Source organism: Rhinopithecus roxellana, chromosome 21 (assembly GCF_007565055.1).
Source record: "Rhinopithecus roxellana isolate Shanxi Qingling chromosome 21, ASM756505v1, whole genome shotgun sequence".
NCBI lineage: Eukaryota > Metazoa > Chordata > Mammalia > Primates > Cercopithecidae > Rhinopithecus > Rhinopithecus roxellana.
In genome coordinates this window covers 28,567,954-28,594,727 of record NC_044569.1, presented here as the reverse complement: position 1 = coordinate 28,594,727, position 26,774 = coordinate 28,567,954, and the positions used below count along the sequence as shown (strand labels likewise).

General features: G+C 35.1%; 1 protein-coding gene and 1 pseudogene across 4 annotated transcripts in view; both read right to left on the bottom strand.

The window, feature by feature from the left end:
* The window catches only part of CCDC102B (coiled-coil domain containing 102B), a 341,353-nt gene that overhangs the window by 177,981 nt on the left and 136,598 nt on the right, over nt 1-26,774 (bottom strand). For all 4 annotated transcript variants that reach the window (XM_010358894.2, XM_010358895.2, XM_030925874.1 and 1 more), the window contains one exon: nt 5,607-5,723. In XM_010358894.2, the coding sequence (XP_010357196.1) occupies nt 5,607-5,723 (117 nt within the window). The remainder of the gene's footprint in view (nt 1-5,606; nt 5,724-26,774) is intronic.
* On the bottom strand, nt 14,491-24,680 carry LOC104658797 (annotated as a pseudogene).

Below are 26,774 nucleotides of genomic sequence, written 5' to 3'. Positions count from 1 at the left end.
TATAATTTCAGAAAACATCCTGAAAATATTTTTATTTTCATTTTTAGCACAAAACCAAAACATTTTTCTTCCCTCTGCATTTTCCTTCACTCTACCTTAAAAACATCTAGTGGTGAATTGCTCCCAGTCAGAACATACTGCTCTTCCAGTGATCAGAACACCCCAAAATCAACACACTTTCTGATATCTACACTAATGTAAGACGAAAAGAAGTGTTTCCTTCTCTGTCAATATTCCCATGTACCACCCTTTCGTACAATATTTTCTCTAAATTCTGCAGTGTCCTCCCTTCTTACATGCTACTGCCCTTTACAGATATTGTTCTTACCTTCTTTTTTTTGTTTGTTTTGTGTTTTTTGTCTTGCTCTGTCACCCAGGCTGGAGTACACTGGCATGATCTTAGCTCACTGCAACCTCCGCCTCCCAAGTTCAAGCGATGCTCCTGCCTCAGCCTCCTGAGTAGCTGGGATTACAGGGGCCCCCCAACATGCCTAGATAATTTTCATATTTTTATTAGAGACAGGGTTTCACCATGTTAGCCAGGCTGGTCTCGAACTCCTGAGCTCAGGGAATCCACCCACTTTGCCCTCCCAAAATGCTGGGATTACAGGTGTGAGCCACCACACCCAGCCTTGTTCTTACCTTTCTACCTGGCTCTGCACTTGGCCTGGCTAACTGCTCTTCACCTTACCCATCTCATTCACCATATCTCCTCTTTATCCCCACACAAATCACTGTGCTTCACCTATAAGGCTATATAACACATTGCATTTAATTGACTTGCTTTGTTTGTGTCCATGGCCATCAATACATCACTTTGTAGAATCTTTAGTGCTTAACATGGGAGATTGTTGATTAATATTTGTGGAGTAAATAATTGGATTGTATAATGAATGAGCATATGAACTTATTTTTGTTGTTATTTGGTTTCGTTTTTTACTTCACTATTACTGCATTTTATCTATTCAGACAGAATCTAATTGACTTTCACATGGAGAAAGAACCTTTCTAAGCCCCCATAGATAATACAATCTTCCTGGGTATGAAAAAAATTGTGTAACAAAATACTTATGTTTTATCTTGCATAAGCAAAATAAATAGGGTTGCTTATATAATCACTACTTAAATTTCAAAAAAAAATTAGGATGTTTGAATTAAATTTTCATTTTTGGCTAACTGTCGATTCATAGGCAGTTGAAAGAAAAAATAAATTCCATGTGCCTTTTACCCTGATCCCTCCAATGGTAAAAGCCATATGAAATTTATCTTTGGGACCCAAGAGACCTGGATCTAAGTTCTTATCCTAGTATTGATTGAGTGCCTACTATTGTGTACAATTTTTAGTACTTTACAGTTATGAATGAATGAATCCTTTAGATAGGCTGTTAAACAGCAGTACATTAGTACAATACCAAAGTCAGACATTGACAATTATGCAAAGAATTTGGCACAGTCAAATGCAGAATGCTTCCATCACCACAAGGATGCATCATGTGGCTGTTTTTTAGCCACAGCACCCACTCCCTTCACTCCTGTATCCCTGAAAACCGTTAATAGGTTCTCCATTTCTAAATGCTGAATATATATACATGATTATATATATAATATATATATTTATATATATGATTATATATAATCATATATACAAATAAATCATATATATATAAATAAATCATATATATATAATCATAGACTATGTAGTCTTTAGGGATATTTTCACTCACAATACTTCAAGAGATTCACCCAGAAGGTTGCATGTATCAAGAGTTCATTCTGTTTTGTTGCTGAGAAGTAGTTCAAGGTATGGATGTAATTGCTTGTTTAATTACTCACCCCATGAAGATCACCCTTGTTGTTTCTAAGTTTTGGCATTTACATATAAAATACTCAAGATTTACCTATAAGTTTTGTGTGAATATAAACTTCTATTTTTATGAAGTAAATACCTAGGAGTCCAATTGCTTGATCATACGGTAGCTGCAATTTTGAAGACTGTCAAACTATTTTCCAATGTGATTGTATCATTTTACATTCCCTCTAGCAATAGGTGAGTAATTCAATAGCTGTGCTATTACCACCATTTAGTATTGTCGCTATTTTGATTTTAGCCATTCTGATAGGTTTATAGCTTTGTCCCATCGTGGTTTTAATTTCCATTCTCCTGATGACTAATATTTTGAACACCTTTTCATATGCTTATTTGCCAAAGATAATTTATCTTAGTTTTCCTCATTAGAGAATGATCTGAGGGATATTTTCGCTGGATATAGTATTTTGAGTTGACAGCTCTTTTAGAACCTAAATAATTGTATGTCACTTCTTTCTGGCTTCCAGAGTTTCTGATGTGATAAGCCCTGTTATTTGGATTTTTTCCCCTGTGTATATACTGTAATTTACCTTTTAGGTGCTGTTAAGGTTATTTTTTCTTATTTTTCCATAAGTTTGACTATGATGTGTCTTAATATCAACCTTTTCGGGTTTATGCTGTCTGGGATTCACTAAAATTCTTGACTCTAGGTTTGATTCTTTCATTTGAAAGTTGGGAAGTTTTCATCTATTTTTTAGTACTGTCAGTCCTACACTATTTTTCCTCTCACACTGGCCTCAAATTACATGAATGTAATTTTTTTTTATCACCCCACAGGTCTCTGAGACTTTACTTTTAAAATCCAGCCTATTTTCTTTATCTCATTCAGAAAGGATAATTTCCATTCATTTATCTTCAAGTTCACTGACTCTTTTCTCTATCTTCTGCATTCAGAAGTTGTTTTTTTAAATTCAGTTCATTTTCCAGTTTTAACTTTTCCATTTGTTCCTTCTTTGCATTTTTTTATTTGCTGAGACCTTCTATTTCTTTACTGAAAATTCCTATTTTTTATTTGTTTCATACATATGCACAATTGCTCACTGAAGTATTTTGATGATGCCCTCTCTAAAATCCTTCCCAAATAATTAACACATCTTTATCATTTCAGTGTTGGCATCTATCAATTGTTTTCTTTCATTCACTTCAAACTATTGTGGTTCTAGGTATGATGAGTAATACCCAATTGTATCCTGGATACTTTGTGAAATATGTCATGAGATTTGGATTTTATCTATCATTGTGTTTTGGGTGGGTTCTTATGAAACCACAATTGAGAGTGAAAGGATAGCATTGTCTTGTTACTTCCAGATGTATGTAGAAGTCCAGGTTCTACAGCTGGCCTCAGCTAACAGGCATGGGGTGGGGCCACAGTTTGCTGTGATTTGGGCTGGATTCAAGCATTATTGTCCTAAAAGTTTTTGTCTTGCTACATTGACTCTTCCTTAGTACTTTGGCTAGAGCAAGCAGACTTAGGTTGTGTTTCATTTTAGGTATCTTTGTGTGTTTATCTGTACCTGTTGGTGTTTCCAGATTTCTGGCTTCTTCAGTTCTAATTTTGGAATGTATGTGACAAACACCCAGAAAACTCAACAGCATGCCATTTCTCGATTCTCAGGTCCCCTGGGTAATATACCTCTTCTCTCCAACATTGAGTCTTTTTCAATATTTGCTTTACACATAATATTCAGAGATTTTAGTCTTACTTAGTGAGAATGTAAATTGATACAATTTTTCTAATAGAACACTTGGAAATGTGTAAAAAAGATTTAAAAAATAAATATCCCAGTGACCAAGCCACACTATTTTCTAGGAATATATCATAAGCCATTTTTAAATGTCCCGTGATTTATATACATATGCATACTCACTGTAGTGCTGATTATATATCTAAAAATAATAAACTAATTTTTAAAATAAGTTATTAAATTTAATAAAATTATAGTACTTTTATGTAAATATAAGTAGTTGTGACACATTTATGTAAACAAGTTGCAATAAAGCATATTTCTATGCAATATTTGTTTAGCATCTGCATGATACTAACACGGTAGATATATGTTATTATGCATTTGTCAAAAGCCATAGAATGTACAACACAGAGTGAACCTTAATGTAAACTATGAACTGTGGTTGATAATGTCTCAGCTTGTTTATCAGTTATAACAAACATGCAACACTGATGAAGGATGTTGGTTGTGGAGGAGTCTCTGGGGGAAAGGGGAAGTATGTGCAAACTGCACTTTCTGCTCAATTTTGCTGTGAACCTAAAACTTGTCTTAAAAAAAAGTGTATACATAATGTTCTTGGCTTCTGAGGAGAGTTATAATAAATATCTAGATGTGCCTTCCTCCTTTTTTGCCATTAACTATTAAATAAGCTTTTATACAACATGTTGTACGATGTTTAATGAAAGATGCTTCTCAGAGCTGAGGGTCAAGAAAAAGAGGTATCTATCCTGATAGTTCAATTCCTCTTAGAAAACAAAAGCTATGAAAGCCACCAATTTTTCTCTTTGACTTAGGAAGATTTGTATTCAACAGTCAGCTTTTCTCATAATGGACCTCTTGATACATGCCGGCTCATCCCAACACCACTTTTAGGACTCATAGAAGAGCTGTCATGGGATGGCATTGATGTGATGAGGAGGAACCCAGGGAGGATATAATTCTCCTAAGCAGCTTAGCTGTAAGTTTCAATACTACAGCACTCTGTCTCAGAAAAGTGTTTCCTTGCAGTACATACATTTTCCAAAATCCTGTTTCATGACTATTATTAATATTATTACTATTATTTTAATCTGGAGACTGACACACAGAGATGCTTATAGCACTGACCAGAATAAAGTAATCAGGAGGTGATGGACCCATTTCTAGCTCCAAAATCTGTGTATTCCCCATTGCACTATATTCATCTGATGTAAATATACTCTGGTGTCAGTTCAGAATTTGAAGAGTTATATAAGGAAGAAAACCTAATACAAATCAGTTTTCTACCAGCCTACGGTTGCATTAAATTCATTTCAGTCTGTAAATTGCTCTTACACATTTGTTTCCAAGCTATTTTCCCAGAATTATCTGTTCCAAGACAAATAATTTGTGATTTTCCATTTTTAATGCCATCATGCTATTTTCTATGAAGTACAAATAATTCAATCCCTTCTCCTTTCTATAAGGACAATGATTCTGTTTTTACCTACAGAACAGTAAAAAACACTCAGAGTTTACCCATTTGTGAAAATTCATTTATTGTTGGTGGTGGCAGGAGTGGAAAAATAAATGTTTCTTAGGTGGTGTACCTAAGAAATGAATTAACTATAACAAAAGTGAATTTATTTTATCTCTCACTGTTGTTAACTGCCAATAGCAAGGTTAATTCCACCAGAAATTGCGTGACGCATATCTTGTATGTCATTGGTTCTAAAAGTAAATGAACATACACGATCCAGCAGTTGGTTGAACTTTTAAATAATATTTATGCACAGTAAGACTTGTATTGGCTACAAGATAGTTTCATAGTTAAACATTTCATCTTTAAATAATATTCAAATAACTCGATCTAGTTATGGGCCAATGTCATTCCACAGCCTTTTAAATCACATATAAGCTAATTACATTAGCAGCAGCATTCACTTTCATAAAGTAACCAAAGGCACATCCATTACCCTACTTAAAATAGTATGGCACTTAACAACAGTCAGTTATGTTTTAATATATATGGCACTCTTTACCCAATGTCTTACCTCTGCTCTTAACTCACAAATCACTCTGTCTTTGCTGTTTTGAGATTTGGATTCTTCCTTTACATTGCCTGACAGTTCTTCCATTTCATCATTATGTTGACCAAGACGAATGTCAAACTGAAAAAGAAAGTTGAAATTATAATCACAGGATGCTATAAAGGGTGCTTACAGGATAATCCACATTAGTCTTTCATTTAGCTTTAGTGTTGTTTTGCTTTTTTCCTATGTGGATTCTGGCAGGCTTGCTGCTGTTGATGTAACGACTGTGGTTGAACCGTTTATTGTTATACTTGTAGTTCAAAAATGCTAACCTCTAAAAAAAAATAAGCAAATCTCTGTAAATTCCAATTCATCAGTTGAAAAATAGGCAGAACTCAGTTACCTCCACAAACTCTGAAACAATTGACCAGCTGGTTTCTAAGCTTAGCAATTAACACTTACCTTTTCATCCTGAATATTAATACCTCAGTATTCTTTGTAATCTTTTTAATGTCTATTTAATAGTATATTAATTGTAACAGAGATAAACTTGGGCAATGGAAAAAAAGTATATACATATTGCTTGGGCTGATAAAATACATGAAAAACATCTATAAAAGCTGTCAAAAAATTTCCATAGAAAATGACTGCAGAAAAAAATAAAAAGGTGAGAAAAGTCCTACAAATGCAAACAATGATTATTTTCCCACAACTGTTCTTAAAATTAAGAATTTTCAGCAGAACTGTGAAATTTGATAAATATATAAAATGTGTAGTTGCACACATATATTACACATATATGCTGTTTTTGTTGTATTGACATATATTTTAAGCTATGTAGGTAAATGTTTCCATCACCCAAATTACCTAATATGTGTGTAATTTTATAACAAATTAAAATACAAAAGCCAATGTTACACTATCTATTTAAAAATAAAAAGTAGTACTCATAATGTTGTTATTAATAATAGTAATATTAAGCATGTGCTAGTCCCCAAGAACTGAACTTGATATATATTGCCTTAGTTAATGCTAACAGTAATCCTACATGTTAGGCATTGTTATCATTATCCCTCCTCTACAGAAAAGTGAACCATATATATATACACATACACACACACACACACACACACACACATATATATATATATTTTTTTTTTGGAGACAGAGTCTCGCTCTGTTGCCCAGGCTGGAGTGCAGTGGCACGAACTCGGCTCACTGCAAGCTCCACCTCCTGGGTTCACGCCATTCTCCTGCCTCAGCCTCCCAAGTAGCTGGGACTACAGGCACCTGCCACCACACCCGGCTAATTTTTTGTATTTTTAGTAGAGAGGGGGTTTCACCATGTTAGCCAGGATAGTCTCGATCTCCTGACCTCGTGATCTGCCCGCCTCAAGGTGAACCATATTTTTAAGAGACTTAAGTAACTTTCCTAAATCACAAAGATAATAACCAGAGGAAGCAAATTTTTAAGAAAGTTCTTGCCAAATGCATTACCTGAGTATTAAACCATTATTGCATCTATAATTATAGACCTAAAGGCCACTGAAATAATTGTCTCAAAGGCAATAAACTGATAGGAAGAGATAGTAAAGGAAACAGCAGAAAATGTCAGAGTCCAAGTATACTAGAAATCAACTACAATAATGGTAGAAGCTGATTTCCCAACACATTACAGAGAGACTCCATGTTCAGAGCTGGTAACATAAAGAGAGCACACAGAAGGCAAGGAGGAGGACAAGAGAAAATACCACAGAGTTCTTTGAAAGTCTGAGTAGGCAAGTCCCGCTCACTATCATGGAAGTTAAATAGACAATGTGGCATTAATCCCTAGCCAGAAGAATACAAATTACTTTGCTAAATAAAACAGAGGATAGTAGAAGTAAAATGAAAGCAACCAGTTTTGGTTTAGGTTTACCAAAAGAATATCGAATTCATTTGGGTAATTGAATGCCCCCCGTTTAACTTCTGAAATCTCGTCATTAAACCACAGGGAATTAAATCCATCAATAAACCCTTCAATTGCCAACAGAACTCTCAATGAACTGTACCACTCAAAAGAGAGAGGAGGCAGGAAAGCAAATTTTTATAAACAACAGCATAGGAAACCCACATCGAACACCTCAAATAAATCCATATCATTCATCATTGTGAGTGGAAAAATCAAAGATCTCTGGGCATGTGAAGAACATAAGAGTGGCATACAACAAAACAAAACAAGAAAAACAGGAATAGTCAAGGTTGCAGTTAAGAAACAGAATGTCTATAGAGGAAAGAAAAAAATGGAAGAAAAGGGAGGCCACATGGAGAAGGAGAAAGGACGGAGGCTCTTAAAATAACTGAAGGAAGAGATCATGGTGGTTTTTGATCAGAATAATGGTGGAAATGGAGAGAAGTAACTGGATCCAATGTAAGATATAAAAGAGGATATTAGTTTTAAAAAACTATTGTCATCACTATCTTCAAGAAAAAAATAAGAATATATTACACTCATAAATTAAGGACACAGCAAATTCAAAAATTTAAATAATAAAATATAGTCCTCTAGGAAATTTTTTAAATACGTCAAGAAAAAAATTTATTTGGGAAGTAAAGTTCAACACTGGAGTGTACTGAAGTTTGGTCCTGGTACCTGCCGTGTTTCTCATCTACTCCATTGGATGGTTCCCGTGTACCTACTTCATTTGTACTAATTGCAATTCTGGCAAATTTTAAGTGTCTGTCTCCAGCCTATAGTTTTCCATTGAACCTTGAATGCACATGTCCAGCTTCCTACTCAACCCCTCTAAAGGGCATCCCACACTTAACACACTGGAAAGCCAAATTCAGAACTTCTCCCTCAAAACTGTTTTTCTGCCCATCTTTGTCACCTCAGTAAATATCGATACCATCCTTCCCAAAATTACTGAATATGTTCTTTATTTCTCTATGCCACATCCAAATTAAAGCTAACTAAATCAGCTTACCCTTCACAAAACATAATAAATCCAGTTACTTCTCTCCCTTTCCACCATTATTCTGATCAAAAACCACCATGATCTATTACTTCAATTATTTTAATAGCCTCCATTCTTTCTGCTTCTGCATGTAGCCTCATACTTCCTTTCTCAAGATAGCAACCAAATAAAGCTTTTTAAAAAGCAATTCAGATCATGAAACTCTCCTGCTCAATTTTCTTCAATAGCTTTTCAATCAACTTACTATATAAATCAAAGTCATTATCCACATGATCTGATAACTCCTCCACCCTCATCTCCTACTCCTGGTCCTCATTCTACTCCAGACCTTCTGTCTTCCTCACTGTTACTTGAATATTCTAGGCATGGAGAAGTAAAAAAAAAATAAAAATAATAAGTAATAAAATATTATACAACTAAAACCATTAAAACAATATAGCAGGGAAAATTGATGAACAGATTGATTAAACAACTACACTTTCTCCTTAAAAAACAGAATTACTTTGAACATTTTAAAATTATACTTTGGACACAAAATAACCTTAATTTTGTTACTTGCCTTTTCAACTTTAGGTTTAGATTAATGGATTTGTAATGAAAATCTATTTAGCAGCTGAGAAGTTTAAAGCAGTGGACTTATAGATGCTAACAATGATTAATTTAGTGGAATTATGAATGTCATCCACAACTGATATATCACATTCGTTAAGTTGACAGTGACAGAAATAGAAAGTACTCTATGAGGTGAATTACTCAGCATTAGAAAGCATTTTCCAAGTTCTTGTCCTTTTATTTAATATTTATTTAGTTTATTCTCTGGTAAACCTTCTCTTTTTCCTGTGTTTGTACCATAATATAACTCCAAAATCACTGTTTAAAAATCCTCTGTTTTTACTGCAGTGTTTATGAAAATTTAAACCAGGCAATTTGCCATATCCTTGATCTCAGAAATATCTGCTATAATTCACTTCTGGAAAATTATCAGTACCACATATAAATGTGTATTCCATATTCAGATAAGCATGGAATGGAAAAAAACTGAAGACGATCTCTAAGAAACAAAAGTATTGTGTAACATAAAGTATTTTCTTATTCATATATGGTAGAAAAAGAAAAATAATTACAAAAACGCAAAAAAAGTAACATACCCTATTGCCATTTTGCCTCACATTTTAACCTTCAAAATGATCTAAAAGGATTAAGTAGTTAATGCAGACTCCAAAGTTCTGCTCTTTGGAAATCATTCACCAAATATTTAAGTCAATATTTTTAACCATGTAGAATTATTCAATATCCCCTAAACACCAAATCTACCATTTCTCCCATAACTTTCAACAAATAATCTTTCAACTTCTTTCATGGAGAAATAGGACCTAAGGACTTCCTACTTCCTGTGATGAAATATACAAATTTGCATGTCTCTACAGAAATCTTTTACTTTTTTAAAGCACTTAAATATCTCTTCTAAAGTCAAAGTCTAATCACTTCAGTTGTACTTAGAATTTCATACCTTCAGGGTACTTGGCAAACTCATTCTAAGAGTTGTTTATCTTGTGTATCTTGAAATTTTCTTGGTTTCTTCCCCATTAACATGTAATTGCTCAACACTTTCCATTTCAGTTGGGGATGAGGGAGTGTGGGAGATCAAAGGTCGAAGGATAATCTTTTCTTTATTATTATTATGATTATACTTTAAGTTCTGGGATACATGTGCAGAATGTGCAGGTTTGTTACATAGGTATACATGTTTCATGGTGGTTTGCTGCTCGCTCCCCTTGCCCGCCCCCCGACAACCCCGTGACAGGCTCCGGTGTGTGATGTTCCCCTCCCTGTGTCCATGTGTTCTCATTGTTCAACTCCCACTTATGAGTGAGAACTAGCAGTGTTTGGTTTTCTGTTCCTGGGTTAGTTTGCTGAGAATGATGGTTTCCAGAGGCCTCAGAAATAACGCCACACGTCTACAACCATCTGATCTTCGAAAAACCTGACAAAAACCAGCAATTGGGAAAGGACTCCCTATTTAATAAATGGTGCTGGGAAAACTGGCTAGCCATATGCAGAAAACTGAAACTGGGCCCTTTCTTACACCTTATACAAAAATTAACTCAAGATGGATTAAAGACTTAAACATAAAACCTAAACCATAAAAAAACTAGAAGAAAACCTGGTAATACCATTCAGGACATAGGCATGGGAAAAGACTTCATGAGTAAAACCCCAAAAGCAATTGCAACGAAAACCAAAATTGACAAATGGGATCTAATTAAACTAAAGAGCTTCTGAACAGCAAAACAAACTATCATCAGAGTGAACAGGCAACCTACAGAATAGGAGAAAATTTTTTACAATCTACCCATTTGACCAATGTCTAATATCCAGAATCTACAAGGAACTTAAACAGATGAACAAAAAGGATAATATTTTATCCAGTCTTGGAGCTTCCACTCAAGTTCTTTGTTTCCTCTTACCATCAAGTGCCTTGAAAGAGTTGCTGCACTTAACTTTCTCACTCGCTTCTGCTACCAGCATTCTTCATACTTTCCACCACACAATATTCAGTTCTGCCCTTACTTGAATCCTTGGCGGAATTATACACTGTTGACAATGCCCTTGTTCAAAGACTCTCTTCCTTGGGCTTATGCAAAGAATGGTTTTCCTGCTTCCCAATGTTTAACGTGGGTTCTTTTCTATTTCCTAAGTGTCTTGGCTGGGTTGAGAAATAAAAGGGAAAGAGCACAAGAGAGAGAAATGTAGAGCTGGGTGTCCGGGGGAGACATCACATGTCGGCAGGATCCGTGATGTTCCCCGAGTGGTAAAACCAGAAAGTTTTTATTAGGGATTTTCAAAAGGGGAGGGAGTGCACGAATAGGGTGTGGGTCACAGAGATCACATACTTCACAAGATAATAAAATATCACAAAGCAAATGGAGACAGGGTGAGATCACAGGACCACCGGATGAGGAGAAATTAAAATTGCTAATGAAGTTTCGGGCACGCATTGTCATTGATAACATCTTATCAGGAAACAGGGTTTGAGAGCAGATAACCTGTCTGACCACAATTTATTAGGCAGGAATTTTCCTCCACCTGATAAGCCTGGGAGCGCTATTGGAGACCCGGGCTTATTTCATCCCTTCGGCTTCGACCATAAAAGACGGCACGCTTTGAGAGAGCTGTCTATAGGCCTACCCTCAAGGCGCATTCTCTTTCTCAGGGATGTTCCTTTCGGAGAAAAAGAATTCAGCGATATTTCTCCTATTTGCTTATGAAAGAGGAGAAATTTAGCTCTGTTGCATCCGGCTCACCAGCGGCCAGTTCAAAGTTACCTCTCTTGTTCCCTAAACATCGCTGTCATCCTGTTCTTTTTTTAAGATGCCCAGATTTCATATAGTTCAAACACACATGCTCTACAAACAATTTGTGCAGCTGATACAATCACAGGGGCCTGAGGCGACATTCATCCTCCTCAGCTTACAAAGATGACAGGATTAAGAGATTAAAGTAAAGACAGGCATAGGAAATCACAAGGGTATTCATTGGGGAAGTGATAATGTCCATGAAATCTTCACAATTCATGTTCAGAGATCACAATAAAGACAGGTGTAAGAAATTATAAAAGTATTACTTTTGGGAACTAATAAATGTCCATGAAATCTTCACAATGTATGTTCTTCTGTCGAGGCTTCAGCCAGTCCCTCCGTTGGAGTCCCTGACTTCCCGCAACACCCTCCTGCTTGGATTTCTGTGCAGTTTCTCCTTTTCTCTCTGTCTTGCTTGGTGTCAATCCTCATTGCCCCAACCCAGAGTCATCCCACCTACTGTCATGGCTTAAGCCATCATCTCTCTGCTCATTGTTCAACTTTCCTTTCTACATTCATAAATTCAAAATCCTACCAAACACTCCCAATTCAACCTCAACATATTCAGAACAAAATTCACTGTCTTTTTCCCTCACATTTTTCTTCTTGTTGCTGTGTTCTCTTGGTGAATGGCCACCTGGCTGATAAGGTCAGAAATCTTAACTTCTCTCTCTGTGTCACCTCCCCTGAATCTTCATGCATTTGCAACATTCGTTTAATCACCAATCATTGTCACTTCCTTCACCTGCATATTTCTCAACATACCTCCTCCACCACCAAGCTCAGGACACGTGAGTATTTCTATCTAGATTTACTGTAACAGGCTCATAACAGTTTCCTCATCATGCTCACCCCCCAAATCTTTTCTTCACACTTAAGTTTGGGTCATTTTTTGAAATTGTGATCAGATTGACCTTGGTCAATAAATTTTGTTAGCTCTCCCCATTGCCTTCATGTTGGTACACACGTTTTTAATGTGGTTCTTGAGATAAGTATTGAATATCAATTAGTGTAAGGGTATATGAGCAAGTATTTTACATTTGGTCAGGTTTTGGTAGCGATATATCCTTATGAAAGCTGAGGAATGTGAGGAGGAAATGTGTCCAAAGAGTAGACTCAAATGCAGTGGGACCAGAAATATGTGACAGCAAGGTTAAGATTCCAAATAACATGTATTATTTATCAATGCAAAGAGAAGTCTTCAAATGGGAAGATAAGCCACAGAGAAGCATTATATGCCTTAGATCATTGCTTCAAAAAATTTAGCCACAATCCCTTAAAGTAGATTTTACCTAATTCCCTCCCTTAACTATAGAGAATGGTAGAAAATACACTGAAGAATGTTTAGCTTTAACAAATAAAAAAGTTATTTTAGCTGGGCGCAGTGGCTCAAGCCTGTAATCCCAGAACTTTGGGAGGCCGAGGCGGGCGGATCACGAGGTCAGGAGATCGAGACCATCCTGGCTAACAAGGTGAAACCCCGTCTCTACTAAAAAAAAATACAAAAAATTAGCCGGGCGTGGTGGAGGGCACCTGTAGTCCCAGCTACTCGGAGGCTGAGGCGGGAGAATGGCATGAACCCGGGAGGCGGAGCTTGCAGTGAGCCAAGATCGCGCCACTGCACTCCAGCCTGGGCGACACAGCGAGACTCTGTCTCAAAAAAAAAAAAAAAAAAAAAAAAAAAAAAAAAAAAAAGTTATTGTATTCTTCAAGTCAAAATAAGGATGTCAAATAACTTATCTCAATGGTCTTTTGTTCTCTTACCGATGTATTTTTTAATTTTTAAAGTTTTTGTTAAAATGATTTATTTATTTGAACTCAAAAATAAAAGTTTTAGTGAATTTTAAATATTTACTTTTTATAAAATGAGTATTTTAACTCAGTTTTAGAAAAAAAATGGTATATGGACTTGGAAGCATGAAATTAAGAAGTTTGTTTTTCTGGAAATGCAATAAAAGGAAATATCATTGAGAAATAATATACTCAATGATAGTTGTCTGGATTTCCCTCTTGTGCCAGAAGCTATATATTTTCTCCCCAAAATGGCATCTCCAAGAACTAACTAGCCCTCTTTGTCTCCCTCCAGCTGGGATAGATTAATTCCCTTCCACTCCCTTCTCTCTCTTCTTTCAATAACACTGTGTAGGTGTTAAAGGCATGGGTTATGACCAATGAACAGAATTGTCCTTTAGGCCAACAACCCATAGGCAGTGGCACCAAAAGTCTCACCCCCAGCCCCCAGGACAGAGGCCACAGAGCTGGCAGTTTCCACTGTCTCAGGGAGAAGGAGCCAAAAGCTGACTCAGCACAAATCAAAGCCCAATATGGAGAGAGAATAAGTGCTTCTATGCCCAGAGTACGCAAGTTGTGGGCAGGAAAAGGGAAGATTTTGCAGCCACTCCATATTTAGAAACGGGTAAAACTGGACCCTTTTCCACCACTATGATCTACTGCTACTGAGTTCCAGGGTATCTGAAAGCCCAAACGGACCTAAATAAATCAGGAGAACTTGGCCCAGACTGGAGATAAGAGTGACAAATGGGAAGATAGGTGAACTTAACAGTGTGTGGAAAGATGAGGTTGGGAACATCAGCTCTTCATATAGCTGCCAGCTGCCAGCCCTACAGACGACAACACAGTAAAAACCAAGACAACCACTCTAGACTGATGTAGCTGGGGAATCTTCAAGGCTATTCCCAGGTACTACATCAAGTGTGAGATCACACTCCAGGTGTGATACATGAGAGGGAAGAGGAGTGCAAACTTAGCTGTGGTGGATCAGTGCTGGCCCCAGACACAGGGACTTCACAAGTTTCAAATAAGACTCAAAGTTCCCGGGGAGCAAAAGGGCCAACATACCAAAAAGACAGACCCATGCACTCAAAGCAATACCAGTGCCACGGTGGCAAATGGACATCACCATGGGAAGAGACCAACTGTAGATACTGCTATGGGAAGATAAAGGGTAGTTTGAATCTATGTTCTTATTCCAGAGCTGCTCCACTTTCTTTTTTGACTGAGGTTCCCAAAGGAGCAGCTTTTCTGATATAGAGCAGAGGGCTAAATTGGGCTCCGAGGCAATGATAGCCAAATGTCTTCGCAAGAGTACAACCATCTTGCACCTTGCCTGGACAAAAGTCTACATGTTGACATTTTAAATAGGGTGATTATATCACACTTTACTGTAAGCAATGACATCTTAAAAACATAGAAATGTGATATTTGGTATCATCTCCTTACAATTTTATATTGCTATTTTATTCCTTCAATTTTTATTATCCCATTGCCTCCAGATTATCATACCATGATATGTGAAATGTTTATACTTGAGAAAGTTTTTACTCTATAATATGCAATAAAACTGTGGGTATAAAGTATGTATGTATCTATTATTACTATAACCCCCCAAATATTTTTAAAAGTTTATTTTGGAATGAATTATCCTAATAATTGTTATGGGTATACGATTGCTTAAAAATAAACAAGATAGTACAGATTTTGATAATTATTAAATATAAACTAATCATTTACTAGAAATGCATCTCTTAATGAGATAGATGAACTTTTTTCAGTTAATTTGTGTGTTTATGGATGAAATTACTTACTGATAGAATAAGAATTCTTTTGTTAATGTAGGCATTAAGAAAATTGATCCCACGTTAGATAGACATGGAAGAAGTTTTATTTTAGCAGAGTTGTTGTGTTTTATTAACTATCCTTCCAAATACATGGCAAAGACACATTTTTATCTAATATCAAAATTTATTTGCTATTATTTATAAGCTGACCAGTCTGGTAGGTCATATTCTGATATACTTATAAAGAGAAAATTAGAAACCACCTGAAATGCCAAAGATCTGTGACCCATTGATTAGTTTATTTCTCAACAACAATATTTCAGCATCTCTCTCTGAGCTCCAGGGGATCTGGTATCTCTCTGTTAAGTACCCCAAGTGTTTTTCCACTCTCACAAAATGCTTCAAAATAATACTGAGAAAAAGAGACAAGTATGCCCTTCATTTGAAAAGTGGATGGAAGGTAATATAGGGAAGGAAAACTTGCTTGCAAAGTACTTCCTTAAGCAGATTAATTTATGAATAACTACATATAGAAGTTGTGAATCTGGAATTAAAAAACATATACCTATTCCTGTGAGGAATTATAGGGAGATGGCAGTGGTATGATGATGGTAATTATTCGAAAGTCTGCAAATCTCTCCATAAAACCAGTCGGAGCAGTGAACTTAACCAATATTGAAGATGCCTATAACAAAATGAGGTGAAAAGTTTTCCCTGTGAACCTTAAGATATAAGTAGGTTAAGAAAATCTACTGACACTTCAGGAATTGCAGAAGATCAGCATCTATTTGTGAACATATAAGAAAAGGAGGACGTGAAAATATGGGAACCCTTCAGTTGGCAATAGTCATGCCTTGGCAAGTGTGTCAGGCCAATGTGAGAACAGTAAATACAACTAGGAGAGTACACACATTTTTACACAACCTGATTTGTGAGTGAATGGAAGAGGCTTGTGGTAAACCCTAAAGAACTAGGAAAGTGTTAATCCTTTATACTTTCAAAAACAAAACAAAGCAAAATAGAAAACACAAAGCTTCCTTCAAAAACACACCCTCTACTTAGAGGAGAATACTGATAATAGATGGGAATAGTGGCAATATTGATGGGAATAGTGGCAATATTGATGGGAATAGTGGCAATACAAGCACAGAAAAGAAATAATCCAGAGTCAGGCATTTTTGGAGAGAACAAGAAATATTTGGAAAGAGTAAGGAATATTTTGGATATTTCATGAAAATATTAAGAATAGTCAGCTCTCAAGCAGTGAAGCCAGAAAATGTTTCTAGATTCAACCTTTTTATTATCAGTACAAAAATTAATTCATCCAATAATGAGCAACAGAAGATAATCATAGTTGAATCATATATGATCTTATTAAGGACAAAAAGATAAAAATAATGTTTTAAAGATAGTGAAAGTATGCCACTGACAATGAAGCAGTGGAAGATATATGCCCACTATAGAAAAAGAAAAACAGAACTAATTTTTAATGCAATTGAAACAAAATTATTAAAACAATAAATAATATGATGCAGGAAAACCAGGAATTAGAAAAATGTAACAGTACCCAAGAAAGAATTAGAAATAAAAGAAAAAATCATTACACTTCAGGTCAGGTTTTATTTTCATGAAAAATGAAAAAGCAGGCAGCAGTAGGATCCCAATATCAGTATTTTAAATGAGCTGACTGTACACAGAAATCTCAGTATGCTTCTCTCTGGGTGACCTTTCTTGTTTTCTTCTTTGTACTTTTCTGTCTCTTCTATATTGAAAGAATAGAAAATAGAAGAAAAGAAAAATTGTTTCAGAATAAACTAGAAGGAACAGAAGAGCAAATTAGTGCAACAGATGATTCCTTGAGGAAAGATGAAAAGAAATAAAATGCTAAAATCCAAAAATAATGAGGATAGATTAAAAAGGGCTTCAGAAACTATGACCAATAAAGAGAAGCAGAAATAATTCAACATATTTACAATTTTTCCCAGTCTTTCCACTGAATGGCCTAAAATATAATGGCCATCTCAGTATCTATGCGCATATGTACGCACAGATTGTGGTCTGTAGATGTTTCCCACTGAAAGAACCCTGGACTCTAAAGAGGTTGCTTTATCCAGGTCTGAAACAGGATGATTCCAGTATATCTTGTCATTCTATGAAGTGAGAAACCTATAAAAAATGATGTATTATTACTAATACATCAATTATACTCAATAGATAATATAAAGAGGTCCTGCTTTCTAAATATGGTAGCTTTTAAATATCAGTAAGGGTAATACAGTAATAGAATGAAACACATCCAATAAGTTTAAATCCATGTCTTAATATTGATACTAAAATAAGAAAAGTTTATCAAATTTGATAAACATTGAAGAATGGTAGCGATCCAATTCATTATTTTGTTACTTGGTTAAAGAAATGGCGGGGTTAGGGGGAATGTAAATTTATTATGTGTCCTGATTTATTTAAATGAACAAAATATTATATGAGATGAAATTCTCTTTATTTAAATATTCCAAATAATAGCTTGGGCAGAAATAATTGAGCTGGAAAATTACAGCTTTGCAACTCCTGATTCATCTATGGTTCTAGGCAATGAATATCAGTCTGCTAATACCACAGTCAGACACAATCATATATCATGTGCTTCCTAATAGAGAAACACACTGACACATTTCTATGAAAAAGTCTTGAAATTGAATCAAACCAAACTCTTTAAATTCGACTTTCATTTTGTGGGAGACACAGAGGATGGAGTAAAATAGCAAACAATACTACAGTACAGGGTATTGCACATTAAAACTCTACAGGATAAATGATCTAGTTTTTTAATGAATAAATTATAAAAAGAGAAAAAGGAGAAATGGAGAAATAGATATAAATATATATATAAACCACACTTTAAAATATATATCCAATCAAGATGTCTGCGCTTTATTTGATTTCTGATTCAAATAAAGTAAATAATTTTAAAATCATATTTCTTAGTAAATTGAAATTTTGAACACTAAATATTTAATATTAGCAAATCATTTTTCATTTTTTTGGTTTAAAATGTTATTGTTATATTTAGTGATAAATAAGTCTTTATGTTTGGAGATACATGCTGTAATACTTCCAGACAGAATAATGTAAGGTAGAAATGCAGATGGGAATAATATGGACAAAAAATACTGTTCATGAGATTAAAAGTATTAAATATGGCTGATGGAAATGTTGGGGTTCATTATAGTATTCTTTGTATTTTTGTACACAGCCAAAGTTTTCCATAATAAAACATTTTAAAAAGTAAACTCTACGTCCACTCTATTTATAGGCATACTTGGAGAGTAGCACAGCATAAAGATTTCTGGTTTATCTTAAAGAGCAACATCTATTAGTCTAAAGTCTTTTTGCCTGTTAGTGATTCACTAACAGAACCTGCCATCTCTTGAAGACATTATTACTCTTTGACATAGAACTTTGTAACATACATGTAATAGGAGACTAACTTTCTGCTTCTATATATGGTTGTGGGGGTGCAGATGAATATGGATGGCAGTTCATCCAAGGGTTGAACTATTGAATCATAAAATTTTTATAAATAAAAAATATGAAAAGTAATACATCCTTATTGTGTCTATTATAAATGATTGAAAGGGTTGTTTTAAATCAGTACTGCCATTCTGTAATACCTAACTCAATTGAGTCAAAGTGAAGGTTCAGTGCCTGTTTCAACAATCCAAGGTTACACATTTTAGCCGATGGCTGATTTTTGTCCACAGAGTCACTGAAAGGCCAGGAAAAAGCCAATTAGAGTTCCAAATAATTATTTATTTTTCTTAACAGAAATATCCACAAGGTTACAAAGGATATCACATGGTCAATAGATAATTCATTATGACTTGCACAGAATATTGATCTGAGAAATGTAATTTGTAGTTTATCAAGAAGTTATCTAGCATATATTTCAGATAAAATATCTATAAGGAAATACAAGATGGTGTGTGGTTCTTTATGTGATTGTTGATCAATCTATAACATATACATTTAGAGAGAGTTGGTTATATAAATTTGTTCCATCAGTAGAAGGAGGTTATTTTGTAAAATTATTGGCAAATACCTAGCTCCTTTAGAAATCAATCACTTTCTATTATTCCATTTTTAATCTAAAAATAGGCCTGATTTTCCCTTAAATTTTGAGTTATTTATTTCTAACAGCCTCAGATACGGAATCACAGGAAATAATTTTATTTCTTAGTCATAGTCTTCAAATAAAATGTCTAGCAAAGTGCTCACCAAGATGAGCACCATCAGAGAGAGAACCCTCAGGGGCTGCAGAGTATTCAACAGGGCGGTGATCAGTGCATACTTTTAAGAAAACTAACATCTGAAAGAATTAAAAGTAACAACCTCTAGGATTCACACAAGGCCAGTTAATAATCATCCCTGTTCTCAACAGCCAGAGTGGAAGACCTCATAATTCACAGTCCCTTAGGTAAAGTACTCCATCCAAATGGTTTTGTCTCAGTACTCAGTAGGTAAAATAGCCCTAGGCTAAATGCTACTCTGGTCTTATCTAACAAGACTTAAAAGCTTGAAGACATGAAAGATATGTTTCCAAGTAATGGAATTAGGACTCAGAACAAAGGTTAAGAATAATTACAAAATGATGAAAATATTTAACACTCAACAAGGAAAAATTCATAATGACAAGCATCCAATCAAAACTTATACGTCATGAAATACATAGAAAAATATGACTGCATAATGCAGAGAAAAAAAAACAAAACATTTAAACTGCTCCAGAAAGAGAAAGCACAAGTGATAAAATAAGCATGGTAGTCATCAAAAGAAACTTAATGTTCCTCTTAGCTTGACAAAACTTCAGACAGGTTTACTTGTGACTATAGCCCCTGATTTCCGTTTTCTTGGAGCATGTATTTTTCAAAAGAAAAACAAAAACTTGCAAATTATTTATCTGCCCCTTTAAGGAATAAATATTTTCCCAGTTTCTTGACAGTTTTATATCCCAGAAATATTTATTCCAAAGATCTGAAAGCCATCTCCTTAAAATGTGTATATTAAAAAAGATAGCAATTCTATTTCTCCCTTTCTCTGCAGCAAGGTAGAAATCTTACTTCAATGGGTGCCTGTCAGCAAAGATAGACGACCACATCACAGAGAATAACATTGGAAAACTGGGGCATATCTCGAAGTGATGGATACAACCCATTGATCAACACTCCCTAACACCCTCCAGTACTTTTCCAATAGCCCACCCTAGTGGGACCTCAATGACTGACAATGGGCAGATGGTAAAACAACTTCAAGTCACCTAATAGACTGTAAATAGAGTTCCTGGCAAAGAGGAGGGGAAGTTAAATATTTGAAAAATATAATGACCAGAAATTTTCCAAATATAATAAAAAGTAGAAACCTGAAGATCCAAGAATTTCAACAAACTCCAAGCATAAGAAATAGGAAGGTCATATCAATGTACATTATAATCAAATTGCTTAAACCAGTGATCAAGAAAAAAGTGTTAACAGTCAGGGAAAAAAAGACAATTTGATATGCGTATCAATGATGAATCTCTATGCAGGTATGCTAAGTAACATAAGATAGAAGAAAAAGTAAACACTGTAGGATTACATTTTTACACGATTCTAGAAAATGCAAACTAATCTATGGTGACAGAAAATAGATCTGTTGTTGATGCTGATGCTGATGCTAAATGCTACTCTGGTCTCATCTAACAAGACTTAAAAGCTTGAAGACATGAAAGATATGTTTCCAAGTAATGGAATTAGGACTCAGAACAAAGGTTAGGAATAATTACAAAACAATGAAAATATTTAACTCTCAACAAGATAAAACTCATAATGACAAGCATACAATCAAAACTTTTTAGGGCTCATCATGTGCAGACATCACAGGTAACAAAAGTGATTAGATGTCTTCAGGTCTATGGCAATATGTTCCTCTCCAGAATTGAGACACCTTCCTGAGGACAGTGGGGAGAATCCCAGATAGATTAAATCAAAACCTGAGATTAGATTTCCTGAAGTAGATTAGCATGAGGGCATTTGTCATACCTTAAACTAAGGTATTAAAAAATACTAGACTAAAAATCAAAGCTTCAGAGTCTGATGATACATGCACAGAGTTGTTTACTGAAAAATCGTGCACAGGGACAAAAGACGGAAAAAAAGAATAACATGCACCATTAGGAAAATAATTCAATAAATTGTGGAATCATCATGTTGTGAAACATTCTGAAGCCATTCAATGTCACTAGTTTCGTTGGAGTTTTGGCCATGAGATGTTGAGTAAGAAAACCATTCATGTGATCCAGTACATGAAAATTACAAAATACTCTAGGTATCTGTATGTATTTGTCTTTAGTTATATGTACACATATACTATGAGTATATAAGTATATAGTTATTCATACATATTGGCATATGGTTTTGCATTGAGCATTAGGAAGATAAAGGAATCTGCAGTGAGTGATACAAGGTAAGTGGAGCAGGAAAGAAAGCAAAAATGTATATGTAAAAATAAACTCTACAATACTTATTTAATGTAGAATAATAGCTATAAATTTATGTAAATGCTTTTTGTTCAGATATACATATCATTATTTAAAAGAAAATAGAGAAAACAAAATAATGGATCATTATATATGCTGTATATGTGTGTATATATATACTGTATGTGTGTGCATGCTGTATAAGTATGTGTACAAATGTGTCCATTCATGCATACATATACACACATATATTGTATATAACACATATAAAGTTCTTTATTTTCATCCATAATATTTAAATCAATCACAGCTATAAAATAAATAAATAATGATTGTGATTTTAGGAAAATGCTGTGTAGAAACATCTTCAAGATATATATTTGAAAGTGATACTATTTTAATTTATCACTTATAAACTTTTTAGACTTCATAGATTATTCTATGAGCTCCCTCTCTCTTCCCGCTCCACCACCCTGAGTCCTTCAGCTAATACAGAAGCTGAAATAATGGGATATGAAAGTTGGTGGGGCTGTGCACAGTGGCTCACACCCTTAATCCCAGCATTTTGGGAAGCCAATGTGGGAAGATCACTAGAGGCCAGGAGTTGGAGACCAGCCTGGGAAACACAGTGAGAAACCCCCTTTTCCAAAAATTTTAAAAATTATAAATTAGCCAGTTGTGGTGGTGCATGCCTGTAGTCCCAGCTAATCTAGAGGCTGAGGTGGGAGGATCACTCGAGCCAGGGAGTTTAAAACTTCAGAGAGCTAGGATTGTGCCACTGCACTCCAGCGTGAGCAGCAGAGCAAGACTGTGTCTCTTAAGGGAAGAAAAAAATGATATTCGGAAGAAAAGCATGTTTTACATTTTTCCTATAGACAAATAGAGTTTTAAAAGAATTAACACTATTTACTTCTTAATTAAATATTGCCTAAAGCTGTGCAATAATTACTGCAATACAAAACTAAAGAAAAATATTCATGTTTGGGAATATTTTATGAAGTTAAAGTATGTGATTTAACTTTATCAAGTAAAAAAAAATATTGCCAACTATGGTCACAATGAAAGATCTTACATTTCTGGAAAGCCTTGGAAATTAAAATGTATTTTTTTTCTCTCTCATTCCTTCTCTACCAAGCACAAGAAAGTGGCCTGTATTCCTGCCAAATCTAAAGTTTTCATTTAACAAAAATAATATTAAAAAATTTTTTTTCTTGCCTCAGACATGACTAACACACACCTGAATGTTAACATTTTTCCTATGAAAAAGAGAAAATTGCCGAGCGCGGTGGCTCAAGCCTGTAATCCCAGCACTTTGGGAGGCCGAGACGGGCGGATCACGAGGTCAGGAGTTCGAGACCATCCTGGCTAACACGGTGAAACCCCGTCTCTACTAAAAAATACAAAAATCTAGCCGGGCGAGGTGGCTGACACCTGTAGTCCCAGCTACTCAGGAGGCTGAGGCAGGAGAATGGCGTAAACCCGGGAGGCGGAGCTTGCAGTGAGCTGAGATCCGGCCACTGCACTCCAGCCTGGGTGACAGAGCGAGACTCCGTCTCAAAAAAAAAAAAAAAAGAAAAAAAAAAAAAGAAAGAGAAAATTACACTATTTAATATATATTTTAAAAAGCTATTTGGTTTTTTTAAAAAACATTATGTATATGTTCTTTATTGAGTTGTGACAGAAAAAAGTGCTATTATAGCAGATCACAGAAACTCTGAAAACCTACCTAAAGTGAAAGTCACAAAATTCCATTTATATGAAATGCCCAGAATAGAGAAATCTACAGCATAAAATTGGTTAATGGTATTCTCAGGCTCTTGGGGCTGCAGAGAAATAAGAAGTGACTATTAATGTACACTGAGTTCTTCTTGGACTGATGAAAATATTCTACAGTTGATTATGGTATTAGTTATACAACTCTGTAAATACATTAAAAGCCACTTAACTGTATTTTTAAGTGGGTGAATTGTATGGTATGAGAATTATATTTCAATAAATCTGTTAAAATATGTAAAGAGCAGAGGTTGTTTTATTCAAAAGGAATACAGCATTTATGCCTTCTAACTAAATTTTAAATCTTAAAGAGCTTCTGCTTGGAGCATTCTTAATCAAATGATCTGAAACATAACAAGAGCTTTCACCTCTTAATTCGTCTTATTGACACCCCTATCTTAGGAAGAGTCAAAAACCCTACTCTCTCACCTCTTTACATATTCATAAATTAACATTGAGTGTGTGGTTCAAAGAGGAATTTCCTAACCTCAAATTCTGTGTATCAATCTTGCAATGGGGCTTGAACATGATGCTGCTTACTTTTTATGCAAATAAATTACTCTTGGAAACATTGTTTCTTATAAAATCTTTTGCGAATGGGGTGTCTTAAAATGTATTAACACATTCCCTAACTCTCCCATCACATATGACATTCCTGAAGTCTTTAGGAATAGGAGTCTGACCAGTGCAAATATTTTCCACAACCAAATCACTGACAAAATTTCACTTTCTTTTTTAGGGACTTCGTACCTTTTCCTGTGAACAATGCAAACACAAAGAAGCAGCAAAAGCCACTTACGTAGAAAAAACAAAAGAACAATAGTGAATAGGATAAAATAAGCAGTGCTAATTCTCAGCAACTTTCCTTCCTATGTCCTAAAGCGTTCTTTACTTGCATTAAGTCCATCTTCAAGCATCTGCTGATCACTTCTTACTAAGAGTCAGACCCCTGAGGTAGCAGGAGCCCACAAAGACTTAAAAATATACATAAAAAATAAAATTAAAAAAAAAAAAAAAAAGATGGTTTCTGTCCTCAGGGTGATTTACACCCTACAGGCCAAGAGGCAGGTATTACAAGTGTGTATAATCACTTCTGCACCTGGTAAATTCAAGTTTTGCTTTTTAGAACCTACAGAATTTTTGTTTTTAATATTTCTGATCTGAGATTGATTGAATCCACGGATGCAAAACTCATGGAGAAGATATATGCCTTATTTAACTTATTGTTAATATTGATTATTGGGTTAACTTAAAAATAATTTTTATATGTATTGCAGAAAAGGTATTATGCTGCCGGGTGCAGTGGCTCACGCCTGTCATCCCTGCACTTTGGGAGGCCGAGTTGGGCGGGTCACCTGAGGTTGGGAGTTCCAGACCAGCCTAACCAACATGGAGAATCTCCGTCTCTACTAAAAATACAAAAATTAGCTGGGTGTGGTGGTGGCCGCCTGTGGTCCCAGCTACTCAGGAGGCTGAGGCAGGAGAATGGCGTAAACCCGGGAGGCGGAGGTTCCAGTGAGCCGAGATCGCGCCACTGCACTCCAGCCTAGGCCACAAGAGCGAAACTCTGTCTCAAAAAGAAAAAGAAGAAAAAAAGAAAAGGTGTTATGCTAACATAAAGATACCTATATTTGTTTGATTTTATTTTCATTTTTGAACTAAACCATTTTTTATTCTACAAAGGAGAAGAAGTACAATTTCTCCTCTGCACAGGTGGACTCACAGTGAAGCTAAAAACGTTTGAGTTTCAGGGCACCTCTCTTGTCTAGTTCTCTAACAGGAGCTTGACAGAGGTCCTAGCAGAATGTAAATATGATCACACGTGTGCGGAAGTGCAAGCACACACTTTGTTATAAGTGCTTTGTTATAAGTGCTTTGTTATAAGCGCTTTGTTATAAGTGCTTTGTTATAAGCACTTTGTTGTAAGTGCTATAAGCACGTGTGCATGGGTCACAGCACTATGAAGAAGAGGGCCGCCTAATGGAGTCTTAGGGGTTAACCTAAAGGAATACAGACGACCGTAAATAAAGGTTTCATCGAGTCAGATTTTCTTTTTTTTTTTTTTTTTCTTTTACAATTTGGGGATAAAGAAACATTGGGAATAAAAGTAAATATTTGAAATGAGGAAACAATGTGCAAATTTTGGAAAGCTCACAAATACCATTAAGAAATCACAGAAAACATAATAAAATCTAGAAAACATAATAGAAGTTCTAGTGATAATTTTAAAATGAGCAATACTTTTTCCTAGCTTTTTGGCTTTATACTGTTTCCTGGCTTTTTGGCTTTATATATTCTAATCAACTTTTAGTACGAGAGTGATATAGTAATACCATTTTTTCATAGATAGCATTTAGTCTATTTTCCAGACTTTTTCCAAAAGTTGATCATTTTTTGAGAATGAAATTGAGAGAAGCTCACAATGTAACACAAAGGTCTATTTCTTATTTGGAATATTCACTCTTTGAAGTTTCTATCCCACAAATGTAGGTATTCTTAAAAAAGTATATTTTGTGTAATTTTCATTTAAAAATATGGTGCATTATCAAGTACATTTTAGAAATGGGAGAACTTTCATATTGACTAAATATACATCAGAAACAAATAAAAAAATATATTTCACTATCTACAAACTGTATGTAGTATCAACTCAACATCAACTTGAGAAGATCACAAATATTTCCGCAGCTCATTGATGTCAATCAGAGAAGAAAGCAAGAATATTGGGTGAAAAGTCAGAGTGGAAACAGACAGAGATATTAACACGTGTGTCTCAATTATCTTATGAAAATTGCACAAAAACACATGTGATCATATTTACATCCTGCTAGGGCTTCTGTCATAGTCATACTAGAGGCCTGGATAAGAAAGGGGCCCTGAAACTCAAACTGTTTTAGTTTCACTGTGAACCTACCGAGCAGGAATTGCACCTCTTCTCCTTTGTAAAACCAAAAATGGTTTCATTCAAAAACAAAATTAAAAATAAATCAACCAAATGTCAAGTATCGTTA